Genomic DNA, 16,420 nt, shown 5'->3' on the forward strand with positions numbered 1-16,420 from the left:
TTCTGTGGCAGCATAGGAAACGGACTATTCCATCCACTTCCAGCGTAAGCGATTAACTCATAAATTTGTTGGGCCGCATTACGACGACCCACAGTCCTAGCAAATAGTTAGTTTGCAATATCGAGCAAATAGTCAATGGAGGAAAGTGCCCGAGAGTTATAAAGTCTTTCTATGATCAATATTATTATAAGGTAAACCTTGTATTTTAGTTTTTAGTCGACATATTTAATGAGTTTTGTAATTAAATAACACGACAGTAACTCGGTAGGTTTTCAACTAATTGGCGTGATTTCATATTTGATAGGAAATTGTTGTCATTTGGTCCCATTTAAGAAATTCAAATGGGACCTCTCCTAAGAGATGTCCCTTTGTAACCTTTTATTTAGAAAATAATTGTACATCGATCATGATTTATTTACTCATTAATATTTAAGTAAACAACATTAATTTTTGTTGTAAAAGAATAAAACACATTTTCACTTTGATAATGTAACCTATATGATATGATAAACATATTTTACTTAATGTTTGTAATGTAACGTAACACGATAGTACATATTGGCCCATTTTTATTTGTAATAAAACGAGTTGTTTATTCATAATTTCATTGCAAATACTGTTATGAAATAACTATGAGCAACAAACTTATGAATAAACAGTATATTTTCATTGGAAATCGCTGACAAAACCAATTCAGTTAAAGTTACCAAGTTGTGTTGGTCGCATTGTTCTCGAAGCAAAAATAGCACAACCCAGCCAGTCTAGTATCTGAACTTATGCCATCGAAGCAACGGGGTATTTATAGTATACTGTGTGAGTGTGTGCTTTTATACATTGACACAACTGTGTCATGCACGTTTAACAACGTTAACGGCTTTTAACGATTTTAAGAAGCTTTAAGGTCAAGATATAAACAATATCATCACTTCCTTCAATTATTAAGAGTTTTGGAACATAAATGTTATCGACCATAATCTTTGATCAATGCCGTTATTTCAAATATCATAATATAATTATATTGTAATAAGTATTTGTAGACTACTGACAAGTATGTCATAAAAAATTAATGAATATAATTAAGTATAAAGTAATTACTCAATACATTATATAAACAAGATACATTGTTTCTACGAGCCTCCTTTTGAATTATAACTCATAAGTCGCGTAAATATATAGTATTAAACAAAACTGAACAGATCAGGATGCTAACTTTGTAACATGTTCTAAATGTAACCTTAATGTGTGGAATATTATAGCCTTGTTCAGCGGATCGAAAATTATTAAGTATTCTTGAAAATAATTATAAAGTTACTGCGTACGAACATGCGAGTTTCGAGCTTTTGAGTGTCTTTAAACATCGTCGACCGGATAATTACACTGTTAATGGGATAATGGTACTTAACGTATTCCTTACTTTTCACAGAATATAAACTGAATTAAACAACTTATAACAATCTCATGCAACTGTATGTATTACATGGATTTATTTTTTAAATTGAAAGAGTATTTACTATTGTTTGCTTTTCTGTTTTGTGTTTTGTGTTCTGTATTATTTGTACGATGGACTATACTACATATACATCTACCATGTATTTTTCGTGTAACTATCTAAACATTTCTTTCACACATATAATTAATTACTATCTCATACTTTCTTTGAGTATATCTGCAATAATGAAATTGGATTCTTGCCTAAAATTAAACAACGTCATTAAATTTCGAGCCAAGTACATGGGTAAAGCAGTGATAGCGTTTATACGCGTTCTTCGTAATCCACCTCTTAATGCTAAGCCTATAAATTAGATTAAACCATTTGGTTATGCTCTACAGCTATTATGTTGCCCATTAATGTTAATTATATACGAAATAAAATATCATTGCTTAAAATGTAAAAATTTTATAGCGGGAGTCGAGCATGCTTCGGCACCAATTAGGTCACGTTCCCGCCGGGCTAATCTACACCATGAGAGAAGATCAGCGTCATAATGGTAGCATATTCACAGTAGGTATGTGAACGCGCTTCTTATAATGAAGCTAAAACCAAAATTCCCAAATCCATACCTTTTCCAGAATCTACTTTTAGGTATTGCCAATAAAGTACTTTATAGTTTAGTGTGTTCCTCAATTGTTATTTTGTCAAACAGCAACATTTATCTAAAAGACGGGGAAACAATTATGAAAACTACTCCTTTTCATAATAGAACACCCTTTACTCAATGTTATTTTAATAAAGAGTTGTATGTATTACCCATAAATAGCTTTTTCTATTAAACCAGTTATTTTCCATTTATTTCATATAATGATAAAATAGTATCCCATATTGTATTTTCTTGTAAAGCATTATTAGCAATATTGAATATGATTCTATTGCGACCCGAAAAAATATTAATTTTCGTATAAAAATAGCACTGCGACAGCAAACGTGGTCATTAAGGTTAAATTTATGGACATACTGTATAACGACTGGACACCTATATATGTATGGTATCCGAAGAATCGGCACATTAGAGAGCATAAAGCAAGGAGATGACTCCCAAACGAGTCGTTCTCACACATTCGCAAAGTCCGCTCCATCGTGGGCCCTTATCGCCGACACGTTATTGGAAACTGAAAGAACGTATCAATTTCCTGTCCTATTTTTGTCTACGATAGAAAATTTATCGCACCAACATTTTTAGCAAAAGATAATGACTCATAACGATGCCTATAACATATAACGTGTGTGTTTGAAGTACATGTAATATTTATATAATAGAACCCACGTTTTGACAAGTCGTAAGTATGTACCACAAAAATTGACTCGTATATTCGTCAAACTTGTTTACATGAAATCCTTTTAAACCTAATAAGATATTGTTTTAAAACAGATATATCGATAATTGAGGATTTTTCCATCGATTTCTCTGATTAATTCGATCGCTTTAATTTAAAACTTAATTATAAAAATTCATATAAATTGCTTCAGGAGCAAAAATAAGATAGTTTTATGTGCCTACATGTATTTAAACTATGGCATTTCCTCATCTAAGCATAATATAATAATACCTTCGTTGATAGTATGGCCGTACTCTTGAGGGCGCCTAGTCAGCATTTGCCAAGACAGGACTGCAGTGCGGTAGGGGCATAAATTGTAATATTTAACCCATATGACGGCCGTGATATATTATTTTTGGTGCAGATTATCATTAAGTTCATTGTTTTGAATGATGAGTATGTGGATAATGTATTTTGCTATATTAAATACAGTCACAGATAATGTAATACTGTATTTTTAGTACGTTCTTGCCGTAGTATACATTTGAAAATAGAATGTGGAATAGACGTTTTAACCCGACTGTAAAAAAATTAAGAATTTTTGATGCCCATATTGAGCTATTACATTTCTGAATTAACTTCTGATTTTCTTATCAATGGAAATATTTAGTAGTTATGAAATTCCATATTAATAAATTGTAATAGCGTCATGATCTTTTAATGATTTCACCAGGTTCATGCATGAATAATGAATAGAGAAAATAATATCTATTTTATCTTTAACGTATAAATAAATAAAAATGGAGAAAACAACGCTTCTAAGTAGCTACGTTCTATTCAGACTTACGCTCCCATGAGACAGAGGGTTGGGGAGATGCTTGTTACGTATTTAATTAGGCTTGTTACATTTTGTTTGTTTCTTTGTAAACTAAATTGCTATACTTGTGCTTTAATTATTATTGTCAATGCTTTACTTTGAGGAATTTTGTCAATACTTTATTCATGACAATTGTTTTCATGTTAACAACAACAAGAGTATTTTTAGTCCTTTTTATTGAAGTTTATAATATTTTTTTTATATGTATGTGAAAGTCAAAGAGCATTTTAATTGCATATGTCGTAAACGAGCCACAAGCATTTCAAACATTATTTGTGTAGTTGTTTGGTATTTTGGATAGGATTAATGGGGTGAAATACAAGCTGTTTAAGTTAACAGCTAAATAGAATGCTTTTAATAAAATAGTACTAAACTAACAATTCAATGTTTACCATAAATTTATTAAAACGATTGTCTTGAATTAAATTCGTAGATAGTTTTTTAAAACGAAACAAGTAGAATTGAAACGGGCGTCATTCGCTAGTAACTCCCAATTCGGCTATTCATGAAATCGAAAATGAATTTATTTTGTCCTTTTTGCATTTCAACATTTACGATCAAAGAGTTATAAAGACATATTTGATTAGTTTCGTCAATTTTCTAGCGATTTGTGCGATGGCGTGGTGGATATTATGTTTTGTGTAGTTTAATAGAAACTTTCATATATAAAATTGAAAATAAGAAAGTTATTGAGAGGAAGCTCACGTTCAAAGCAGAGAGATGTAAATCCATTTTCAGTAGGTAGTGCCAAAAGTTTTTAGACGATGTTGACAGTTCGTGATATAGTTACTTGCGTGAACTGTGATGCATGTTTGTGCAGGCGCGCTGGAGGGCGGTCCCCTGGGCGGCGGCAGCGGCGGCGCGCTCGGCGCTCTGCGTGCGCCTAGCTCGCCGCCCGCGTCCAGCCTCGGCACTAGCCGGCACAGTCTCATAGGTGAGTTTAAATATACTCCCATTTTATGTCATATTCCCATAACTTTTGTATGGAGTAACGAAGCGCGTTGAATATCGTTGCGAGCTGCTAATAAAGAGTTAACATATTTCACCCTCTTTTGTGAAATTCTCACAAACTATTGTATGAACTACAGTTATATATGAGTTGGAAAAAGTTGTTAAATATGTTAGTTCAAGTGTCGATAATTGTACGAATGTGTTTTATAGTATATAATATAGCTCAAGTAAATGTCTTTTAAAAAAAATGTTAACAACTGAAACTGAATTGCTCTCTTTGTGATAGGAAAGAAATTTATAATGCCAGCGTGATTCATTGAATTCATTCAGCTGTAAAAAAATAATAATTGATTTAAAAATATGAATTGTTTATGCAGTGAATTTTTGAATCAAAAAGTAATCAATTCAAAATTACTTAAAGTCAACTCTTTTTAAAGCTTTATCTATTTACCTTTTAAATATAACACATATCTTTCATATAAACATCGCAAGAATCGCAACGAATAAATACACGTCATACTTGGCGCCTTCATTTGTATTACAATGTATTACCCGTGTTGTATTTAAGAACAACAAGTGAGGAACAAAGACGCGTTCGTCAAACGGGTACGCACACTCACTTTGATAAGGGCGCGATGTGTCCCTCATTGCGTAGGTTTAATTTAGCGGCGTAGTTTAATTAACAGGATTCCGAGTGGTGCGTCCTAAGGAAATTGATGAGTTGTGTAGTGGAGGCGGAGCAGTGTCGGCTCGGCTTTCTCGTAAATCTGTATTGTGCCGGTTCACCTAGCGTCTGATTAATTTATCTTATTTTCTGAGATTTTGATATTCATCATTATTCACTTAAAAGAGTAGCCGAGGCAAATTTTTAAATTAATAAGGCCGTTAAATTTATGGTAATTTCTTCATCTTTAATTTCTTTATATGATTACTCTCATATAATTCACTTTGAAACCGGAAAAAGGTTCTTTAAACATAAATTGATCGTTGCTAGATTAAACATCATTATTTAACATACACTATGTAAATTGAAAATCCTCTAAAAGACATAAACACGTATCAGTTCAGTGTACACATAAAACACCTACTACAAACAACATTAAGCCTGCCACATGTGTGTTGGACACGTATTAAATTAGAACTCGATGTCAGCCGCAAAAAAGGCTCCGTGTTTATAGTACACGTATTTATATTCTGTGGTTCAGAGTAGACTTGGTATATAATCAACATTTATATGTCAAAATAAAATCTGCGATTCAAAGACATATGAATCGGGAGTGATAAAAGTACGAAATAAATGTGGTACCTATTAAATATAGATTTTTGTAAAATCATTTAATTTTAGATGATGTTCTGCGACCTGTTTTGGAGTTGAATATAATTTACAAATTTTAAAATTAATTTTAAGATTTAAATAAGTGAATTATTAAACAGAATAACAGATTTTAGAAATCCAGTGTTGTTTTGACTGCCCAGGTACTCATTACGGATTAAGTTTTATTCTTTTGACGTCGTTAGCAGTTGCTTGGCATAAATATTTTGAAGAAATTCGTAAACAAGTTTTTGTTAGCGTCTAGACTTGACATTTAATCCCTTCATATAACATACTAGTTGCGCTTTGTCGTTTCGAAAGAACCTCTAACAAAACTGCATGTTTTTCGAATAAGAAATGCCTAAGCCAAGTAAAAATCAGAGTTAAAGTTTCATCACAGAAGCAAATTAATCTAGTTTCCGTTTTATACGTAGTCAGAAATATATCAAATTGAAACAACAGTCAAATTAATCACCACTGCTACGTAAAATCCATGTAGTAACCTGAATATCCTAAACAACGGAATCTATAGAATATTATTCGCACCAGAAGCAGGAAATCCCTTCGTAATGGATAACTTGGAATTATTCATGTGAATGTATTCGCTGTAATGATGAATCGAAAGCGATTCAAATTAATATACGAATGAATGTAATGATTTACTGAATAGAACTAGTGGGTATTGTAGTGTATTACGTGGTAAATATTGTGTTCAATTGTAATTTACGTGCTGATATAACTAGTTTGATAATTTCGGATTAAATTAATGGCTTTTGGTATTATTATTTTATCGGTTATGAGGTTAGAAACGAGGTGATAAAATTAGGATATAGTATAAGCGTGTACGTAAATAATAAAAGCATGTTTTATTTAAAAAAAATAAATGTAGAGACGGATCTATAAATTAAGTGCGTAAGATATACATCCACTACTCTAAAATATATTTTTTTTTAGGTATTCTATATATAACAAATTATTATATAATTGTTTTACACAAGAACGTTTAATCACTAAGACAAGATTTGTAGAAAGCAAAATAATCATCTTAGAAAAAATCCCGTTGTGAAATTGCGCTTTCAAAGTGCTTGTACATCTGGATTTTATTCAATTAGTTTAAAAGTTCAGACTGAAATCGCATTTGAATGATCCAAGATTATTTTTATTCCAACTTTGTTAAAGAAGTGTCTGTTTATTTAAGAACTAATTAAATTGCACTAATGGTCTCTTCGTGACTAGAGGAGTTGTTTATGTGTGTGTGTATTATATTTTGAAGCATAATAAAATTTACATTTTCTGTAGTTATTTAGTATTATTTGTATAATATGTCTATGAATATTATTTTTTTAATAGAACAATTACGGGTTACCGCCGTGTCTAAGAATTCAAAGGAGTTTCCGACAGAATGTTAAATAATTTTTCCATCGGATTCATTTAACGCTGAAGTGGATCCCTCTAGGGATATTCGCCCCGCATTGCAGATAGTTCAAATAATATTTTCTGTAACAACAAGCACGTAGTCAATCAATTTTAGCTGTAGATTCGACTGCACTTATTACTAACAATAACTTTTCAAACCGTTTCTCGAATTTATCTATGTTATAGATAACAAGTAATTGTATATTCTGAGTGTTTTAAATCGGACAAAAGCAAAGAAAAAATGTTGATGATATTGGTTTGTTGAGGGCGTGACATTGCGAGGCGTGTCATGATGCCTTTAGAATCAGCATAATGGCGCAACGGAGAGCCTGCTTGTGGTTACGTGATAAAATCTACAATGTCTCCATATGCATTCTCGTTCCGCACCACCAAATTTTAATTGAAACGTTTACGTTTGTCTCGTTTATCAACCGCAGGCTAGAATAAACCAAAATAAAAACCAAACGGAAAAAGAATATACCTAGCACTTGTTTAGAATCATATTTTAGGTATAAAATTGGCAATGTACAACTGAAATACTCAGATTCTAAATCTTGATGGTCCATTCATTCTTGAAACCCATTTATCGCAACCTCTGATTTTGACAAGCTTGAAATTTTCCGATTGTATCGCGATACGAATCAGATTGTGCAATTCAATAAATAACAAGTGCTCCATTTGCTATTATTTTGCATCGTTGATGTTTGAACACAAACAGGATCTAATAAACGTTGACACGCCGAGTGACGCTGTTAACGATTGATTATTGTAGGATATCCATAGGAAATCCTATAAAGCCGCTTGTGACTGTCAATCTCTGTCGCCCCATATCACGCACCCTTACACATGTCTGCACTCAAACGGTTACAATACACTTGCCAAACAATATTGATAGCGAGAAAGACGACATCTAAAATCGAATAAATGCCACGCCCCGGAAACTATCGAGGTCGTGCCCATATTTTGCGAGGAAGAATGCGTTCGAAAAGCTTTAAAAAAAAAAATTTCATTAATAATTTCAGTATAAAATTCAATAGGTATCTATTAACATATTTGTTACGATAGGCATGGAATAAATAATACCATAAAAGTCGTAATAAATCGCATAATGAACATTTACAAAAAAATATTTTATACACTACAGTCTAAACTATTATTATTATTGTTATGTATTTGTTTTATTTTAAAAGCACCATGCATTCTATCAGGTAAATGAGATACTCGCAAGACAACGATAGTGATAAAATACATGATTTTAATCATGTTTCTGCGAATAGAATAGCATAAATTTAATGACTAAATTGTACAATTATATTTCTTTCGATGGATTCGATGTTATCTAGGGCGATTTTATAAAGCATTTAATAGATATCATATGTGTAGTGCCGCGTAACAATGGAATTATTACATTAAGGGTAAGACGATAGAGAGACATATAGGTAGGTATATATTATTATAAAACAACCACTATGTTTATTGTATAAAAATTGCTATACCAAAGATAAATTTTTAAATAAACTCAGTTGGCTGTATATTCCGAAATCCGTATAGATACACAAACTCAGAACGATGAATGGAAGTAAAACTTAAGTCAGCGATGCAATTTAAGTATTACATTTGTATAGTGAATTATGTGATTTCGATTTGTGGGTTTATGAAATTTTCATAACGTCCCTACAGTTATGTATTTGATATACGACGTCTGCATTAGCGCACGGTTGAACGTAAAACTTTCATGACATCTTCTCACAAAAGAACGCGGTTCTCTATTAATATTTATCGTTGCACTCATTTACATCGCTGCCATTGTATCATTTTTATTACAAACCCACAATATTTTTCCTTGGACTTTGTGTTTATTTGGAACGATGTAAGTGCTATTTTAGATTGCGACTGGAAATATTTATATTCAAACAAATATTATACATTGTATAAACAATCTTTTGTATTACTGTGAATGAAATCATAGTTCGTTTCTTCTATTAAATAGTAAATTATTTCTTATTTCTTGTTGGAACCTTGTACATTATAAATACACTTTCCTTTAACTCTCTCAAGAGATTCCAACCGAAAAGCAAAAAGAAAATTAAGGTAAATGTTGGTCTACTAGTCTTTGATACGCGAACAGTATTATGACATAATTTTTTTTTGAAATCGATTCAAAAACACAATGTTTAAAATAATGAACTTTATTCGTTTAGATCGATCTCTTTATCTCTACTTCGCCGAATGTAATTCATTGGATTTACGTGTCGAATTCAGAAATCAAAATAAATTTGTATTAAACATAATTAAATATCATAGATTATTTCAATAGCATTCTGTGAAATATTTAAAAATAAATAACGATTTATTAAGCGTATTAAACACGATTTAAAGTTTTATGTTAAAATTTTGCAACTTAATTCATCCAATTTACATATCTATTAATTCTAGGCTCATTAAAAAATATTTTTAAAATGAAGACTAATTGCTCAGAATCAGAAGGTTCTAATTTATTACACGGATCGAGAGTATCTGGCATCGATCTTTATCAATGGCTATTAAGTTTTATGTGGCAAGCTCTTACATTATAAGACTTATAACAAAAGAAGTCACACACACTTTATACTAACACAATTACAACTAGTCAGTATAGAAAATCACTTCGAATTGCCACATTGATTTTATAGTTTTTTTATTAATTTAATAGAAATTAATTTAAACTCATTATGTACGACTATGATTAAAATTTAAAAAATAAGTTACAAATAAATAATTAAACAAAAACCTCGATTGACAGATGTCTTAGTCGGTTCTTCGCTTTCTAGTATAGTCGCGTAGCGGCTAATCAATATACCCGACATGAGCAGAAAGGCTGATTTGGTTTTCCCTCTTCTTACAACTTATATTTTAATTGCTTTTAAAGAAATGAACAATTTATTAATCCGAACCATCCCTGCATTTGATATTTTTCACACTGTAGTAATAATTATGTGAGATAAATGCATCCGAATGATATTAATTACCCCCGGGCGCCTTCGAACGCGTTAAAAATAGCCTCAGTGCCAAGAGAATGACGGCAGTGGACAAGTTTAATGAAATTATTGTGAGTTATAGAGTGCTGCGGGATTGCTTTTATTCGTTCATAATATCCTTATAATATCGTTTTAACGATCTACGATGTTTTCTTTGCGTAGGCGATGAGCATTGTAAACTTTGTTGTTTAGATTCAGTAATTATAGTTCAGTGATTAGCTTTCTGACTCTGCTTCATTAAGTATTAGCTTGTAGGTAATTTGGCTGTGGTGGCGGTTATCCCATTAGCTTTGGTAACAAAAAGCTATCATAAATTTCTTTTAGGGGGTGTACGATTACACATCGTTGAAGTAAATGACAATAGTGGATTAATTGCATTTTCTTATTTGAGCTTACAGAAATTATGCTCATAAGATGTAAATATTTCATAGTTTGTGAAAATGTAAATCCCAAGGTAACTTACACACACCAAGTAAAAAAGTCTTCAATCTATGGTGCGTATAAAAGCAAGAACGTAAAGTAATTGCTTATAATAAAAAAGGTCTGAAAACAAAAGCGGCTTGCTCTGTTTAATGAGACAAAGCGTTCCATCTCAACATTTTGCTAATGTTCCTCTGCGGCTCGCAATATGCTGGCACACAGATACATATGTTAATTCAGCGTTGAGAGTGAACATCTAATTCAATCCGTAGCTGCCTTGAACCTAATAGTTTGTTCATGTTGTTAGGAAGTTCGTTATAAACGTGCCGTTTGACAAACTTAATAAAATAACAGATTGTTAGTAAATGCAGTTTTATTATTTTAGTAATATTTTTGCACCATAGAAAAAACCTACGTTATGTAATGAAATATAGATTAATGTGTGTGTGTATAAAGTAAATTTATATTATCAGACTTAGATACGTTAATTTATGAATGAATGAAAATGATAATAATTCATTATTTCATTTCTCATTCATTTAATTTTTTTCGATTGATATTTGTTAATTAATCAATACAAATACAAATATGTTCTTAAAGCTTTTAAATTCGAAATTAATACACACATATTAACAAACTAAGCGTAATTATAAATTGTCTCAGTTATCAAAATCCCTATAATGTTGTGTTGTAGGTAAATAAAACGTAACTTCAAATAGTAAGAAATGTGAGCTAAAAATTCATAATTCCGTTGGTAGCAAACAGGTGATGCTGTCTTTATGCAAAAAGTTTCTGTAACAGTGCGGTCAACTTGTCTAGGTTTATTTCCTTTACGTAAACGAAGCTCTGTAAGTTTGCTTCGACTTCTCCGTAAAGGTATACTGCATTTATATCAGTAAAAATAGGAAGAAAATATAAATTGAAGACTATGGACAATGGACTATGGATTACATAACTTTAATGACGTTGATAAGAAGTAAGGAGCGATACAATTTGTTTTAATTGAATAATAATGGATTTTAATCGATTTTGTAAGGAGTTTGATTTAGATCCCTTCTATGGCAATTTGTATAGTATTAAATAATATCTAATTAAGAAATTGACATGCGCGCTAAATAGTTACTTAGTAGTCAATAATTTCTTTTTATATATGGTCTATGTATAACTATCACGTTATAATTGTTTTTATAAGCACTTCCTGCGTATATTTTTGTTTTGTCATAATCTGTTTACTATTTTAACAACATAAAATAAAATAATAACAAAAATAAATTATAGCTACGTTCATAATTTATGGATATCAAGTAATACTTTCGAAAATTATTTTCGTTTGCTTGAATGTTTATAGCTACACGTAGGGACATATGTTGATACAAATTTCTATCGAATCGAAATGTTAGTATCTTTCGATACTAAGACAGTATTATTTTTTAATAAATTTTGTAAGAGTTAAATTTAGGCATATTCTCCGTAGAGTTGTAATATCACCTCTAAGTTACACAATCTCTTAAACCTTCCTCTGACTTTAGTATTTATCTATTCAGCATACTTAAAGATTGGCAGAGTAAAACAAAGCCCCTAGGGTTATGCTTGTCTACGAAAGTTTTTACCCGCATCGACATAAGGGAATTGGTACATAATGAAGATTCATTAAATCTTTCAGTATACTTCAAAACAAGGGTTAAATGAATTTTAGAAATTATTTATAACATAGAAATTATAGAAATTATTCAAAACAAGGATTCGCAACAAAGTCTTCATACTTATTAAACTTATAGGTACTATAAATCGCCCTTAGTTTTAATTACTGATATATTTATATTTATTTTATTTCTTACAGTTAAAACTAATTTTCTCTTACAACGTGTTTTTCCTAGTTACAACTAGTTGTACACTGGCAGTTTCAAATAAAGAGAAATAAAGATTATTTTTAGTGAATACGTTTTCCACACGTCATAGTTATTACCATCATATCAATAGATATGAGTATTGTTATGTAGAAGTAATTTAACAAGTGGAATATAAACAAAGTCAAATTATTCGTTTACTAAAAAGATAAATATTCTGAATATAAAATATTTATATACTTAATATCATACAGTACTATAATATAATAGTAGATAAAACTGCTTTTACTTTCAGCAAAGATATACGAATTACTTAAGCCATCCTTAAGAACCAAAAAGATGAGTAAATATTACTGAAGTTTTTAAAGAAGCTGGTATTTGAAAGTAACAGATAGCGGTTACTCGGCTCACAACAAACGTATCTCTGAAATATGACTCAATTAATAAGAAGCTTACTTTTGTAGACTGGTCGTTAAAAGTTCAAGGATTTCCCGTTGTAAAAACAATGTATCCACTAGCCGTTAATCCGGTGATTAATGTTCCAAATTGTAAAAAAATATTAAACTCGTAGAAAGATGATGAGCTAATCAAATTTCGCGTGAGTTTGCAAAAGTTAGAGACGAGTTCTAAGATTCAATTAGTAGATACGCTCTGCTTTGGCTCTGTCGACGCTCGCGCCTTCATTCGGTGCGTGTAAAGACATCTCAACTGCCTTGTTCGTGTAATTCTTTATTAATTAGCAAGTATACGGTGCGATATTAGTGAGGGGAAACAATGTTACAAAACGCGTTTAAGAATAGATTATACTATGTTTTCTAAATAAAATTGTCTCACTTATTAAGACATACATTTTTATCATATAATTAACATAATAATGATTACTATAAACTTCCTTCATGAAAATATATAAATTTTAGTAAAAAATAGGTAAGAGAGGAACGAAGCGACGAGCGTGTTAATCATCTTACAAACCGAGCGAGCGAAGCGAAAATTTTCATTAAAAAATGTAGTAAAACAAATGCATAAATTATTTATATTCAACAAAAGTGCTGTACGTACTAAAATAAAGAGAAATGGCCAAATGAACTTTCCACTAAGCTATGTATTCGAGTTTAAAACACTGTGTAGTTTTATTCGTGTCCTTTGTTCCAAGCTGGAAGTGCAGAAGTTCGATCTAAACTTACACTGGCCTACACTTCCTTAAGAGGCAACAAGTAGTCGTAGTGTTTCAGAATTTCACCGCTGAATGCGTCATTACTTTGACGTCATCAAGGTTTTAATGACTCTGAGAGAAAGAACGCGACTTGAATGTTTAATTAACATTTTAAGATGTCATTTAGCGCTGAAAAACTGAGCGATGTATAAATGTTGGCGGCGTACCGTGGTACAATAGTAATAAGCGTCGATTGAAGTTTTTGCTTTAGAACCTGACCTTTGTTAATAAAGCAGGTCCTTTATTCACATTGAAACAAAGCTGCCCTTATTGAATACCGTCCGAGCGTGGTGCAGGAATATAAAGAATTAATTAAAAAGGGGAATAAGATGGATAGAATGGAGGCCGGCAGATCGGTACCGGTTGAGGTCCGCCCCATTGATCACACGCTGAGCAAAAAAGTTTAGTTATCAGTTACGTTGGACACTCTTTTATAATTAATTCTGGTTGAAATATTAATACAAGAATAACAGTGATCGTTATTTTTTTATATATTTATCACAAATAGATTAACTAAAAAATGGCTTGGATCGGTTTTATTAAATAAACCATTTGATACTTTTTAGTTATTTACCAATTCCATGTTTAGTTGTGATGAGAAAATGTTGATATATAATTTAATGAATGTTAATGAACAGGCCAGGTTATAAAAGTGGCGACTACACGTATATTATCATTACAGAAACACGTAAAATACAGTACTAGCCTTAACTAGTTGCCTCAGATGTACCTGCCTGTAGAGCGATGCTCTCACAAAATTTACATTTTAGTTTTAAGGTACATAATAAGTACGGCATAAAATTATCTCGGCGTGGGAATTAATATGAAATTATTATGATGATTTTCTCAGTATGGTTTGTATATTAAGTGCTCTTTTTTTGTAATTTTATTTTTCACTTACCAGTCAACTTTATTTTAAAATACGCGCATAATAAGTTAACAACGTAAAATAACTTAAAAAAAACACATATGAAATTTAAGGCGATAGGATTTCTATATTTAATAGGGTGACTACTACTAAGAGTAGATTTTGTGTACATTCTTAATGTACTCAAGTGTGGATTTTGTGTAGATTCTCAATGTATTTTAATGATATGTTGCGACGCAGTGCGGCGCGCCTCCGGCAACGAGTTATCTGTTACAACCACAACTGGCTTGCGGTACTTTGGAATAAACATAGGAACTTACTTCCTTCTTGCAATAAAAATGTATAGCATGAACAATTCTCATTTATCAACAATGAGAGAGACTGTATTTTGAAAAGGATCTCCGAAAACCATATTTGCATTAATCTTAAGATTTACATTTGCACTAAAAACGTAACAAAGTTTTATCAAAATCATAAGTTTAAAGAAATCTTAAAGAAAAACGTTGTATCGTAATACTACGATACCCATAATTACTGCAAGAACAAAACTGAAATTAAATTGAAGACTATTGTCGATTCAAATGCATCTATCTTTTATTTGCGACATCTGCTTGAAACCCTTTAATGAAAAGTTTCTTTTTTGCGATTGTAAATGTCGCCGGCAGACATTTAATTACTGCTCCAATCGATATGTTTGTTCGATCTAATATGATAAAAAACAACTATGGAAAAAGCTTTTATTCAGCGTCGAAAGGTTTATAAAAACGGCGTGTTAAATTGGAGTCGTGATTAAGAACGTAATTCAGTGTCATAACAAAATGGGGTATATTAACGTATATATCCTTGTTATTTTTTGTTGTTAATAGGACAAAAATTGCGTGAATAATTTCAGCGGTAACAAACACCTGGAGTATTTGCTAATAGCATCATAGCAACGTTAATGTTCTATATCGAAACCAATCCCGACATTTCACAGTCACACTCCGCACTGCGACGCAACGTGTCATTAAAATTTACCAAAACCACGGGCTGCGAATGAAACAATCCTCGCGTACCTATTTACACACAAAGCTGCTTGTGACGTCAAACACGGCTACAAATACCCGTTACTTCTCATCCTAATACAATTTTAAGCCTTTGTTCTCTTATGTTACAACGAAGATAATTTAATTGAAGTACCTATATTGTGTATCATTTGCAATTGAAACCACGAGCCAATTTTACAGCTCAGGATTATTTGTAGTTACGACGATTGCCCAATTGCAGTGAATTTTTAGCTTATTTTTAGTACTCAGACCGGCACGAGGGAGTTTCTTTCAATCCCGTAATTTGGACCGGAACTTCGGGTGAGCGGGCGCCTCAATGAACTAAATTGTGAACGACAGTTTATAAAAAAGAGCAGGGTAGACTTTATTCGATCTATTTATTTGGTCCTCAAGATGACTCGCTTTCATTGTCTACTTTGTTTTTCTCTCTCTTGTTTAGTGTTTAAAAAATATTTAAATATTCTCTGTACAAAATTCTTTGTCTCTGAGTTCCCGATATATACTTTTATTTGAGTTTTTGTAACAAGTATTTATGGAAAATGAAAATGTATTATAATTTTATGCTTAAAAAACTCTCTTTGTAGGTATATCTGGAGAAGTCTCTATTTACTATGTCTCTACTACCGTTTCGGGTCCACAAAATTCAGAATAAACTCCAGTTCATTCCACGCTTTTTTATGTGAATATCTCTGTTTAATA

At 31.5% G+C, this 16,420-nt stretch overlaps 1 protein-coding gene across 14 annotated transcripts in view; it reads left to right on the forward strand.

The window, feature by feature from the left end:
- Positions 1 to 16,420, forward strand: part of LOC119830141 (cyclic nucleotide-gated cation channel alpha-3) — a 56,179-nt gene that overhangs the window by 12,456 nt on the left and 27,303 nt on the right. For 10 of the 14 annotated variants that reach the window (XM_038353021.1, XM_038353034.1, XM_038353025.1 and 7 more), the window contains exons 1-3: positions 686 to 813; positions 1,904 to 2,006; positions 4,452 to 4,565. In XM_038353021.1, the coding sequence (XP_038208949.1) occupies positions 1,916 to 2,006; positions 4,452 to 4,565 (205 nt within the window). In that variant the 5' untranslated portion in view covers positions 686 to 813; positions 1,904 to 1,915. Of the gene's footprint in view, positions 1 to 685; positions 814 to 1,903; positions 2,007 to 4,451; positions 4,566 to 16,420 lie in introns of those variants that run through there. The other 4 variants (XM_038353023.1, XM_038353022.1, XM_038353033.1 and 1 more) reach the window with 3 other exon arrangements.

Source organism: Zerene cesonia, chromosome 11 (assembly GCF_012273895.1).
Source record: "Zerene cesonia ecotype Mississippi chromosome 11, Zerene_cesonia_1.1, whole genome shotgun sequence".
Taxonomy (NCBI): domain Eukaryota; kingdom Metazoa; phylum Arthropoda; class Insecta; order Lepidoptera; family Pieridae; genus Zerene; species Zerene cesonia.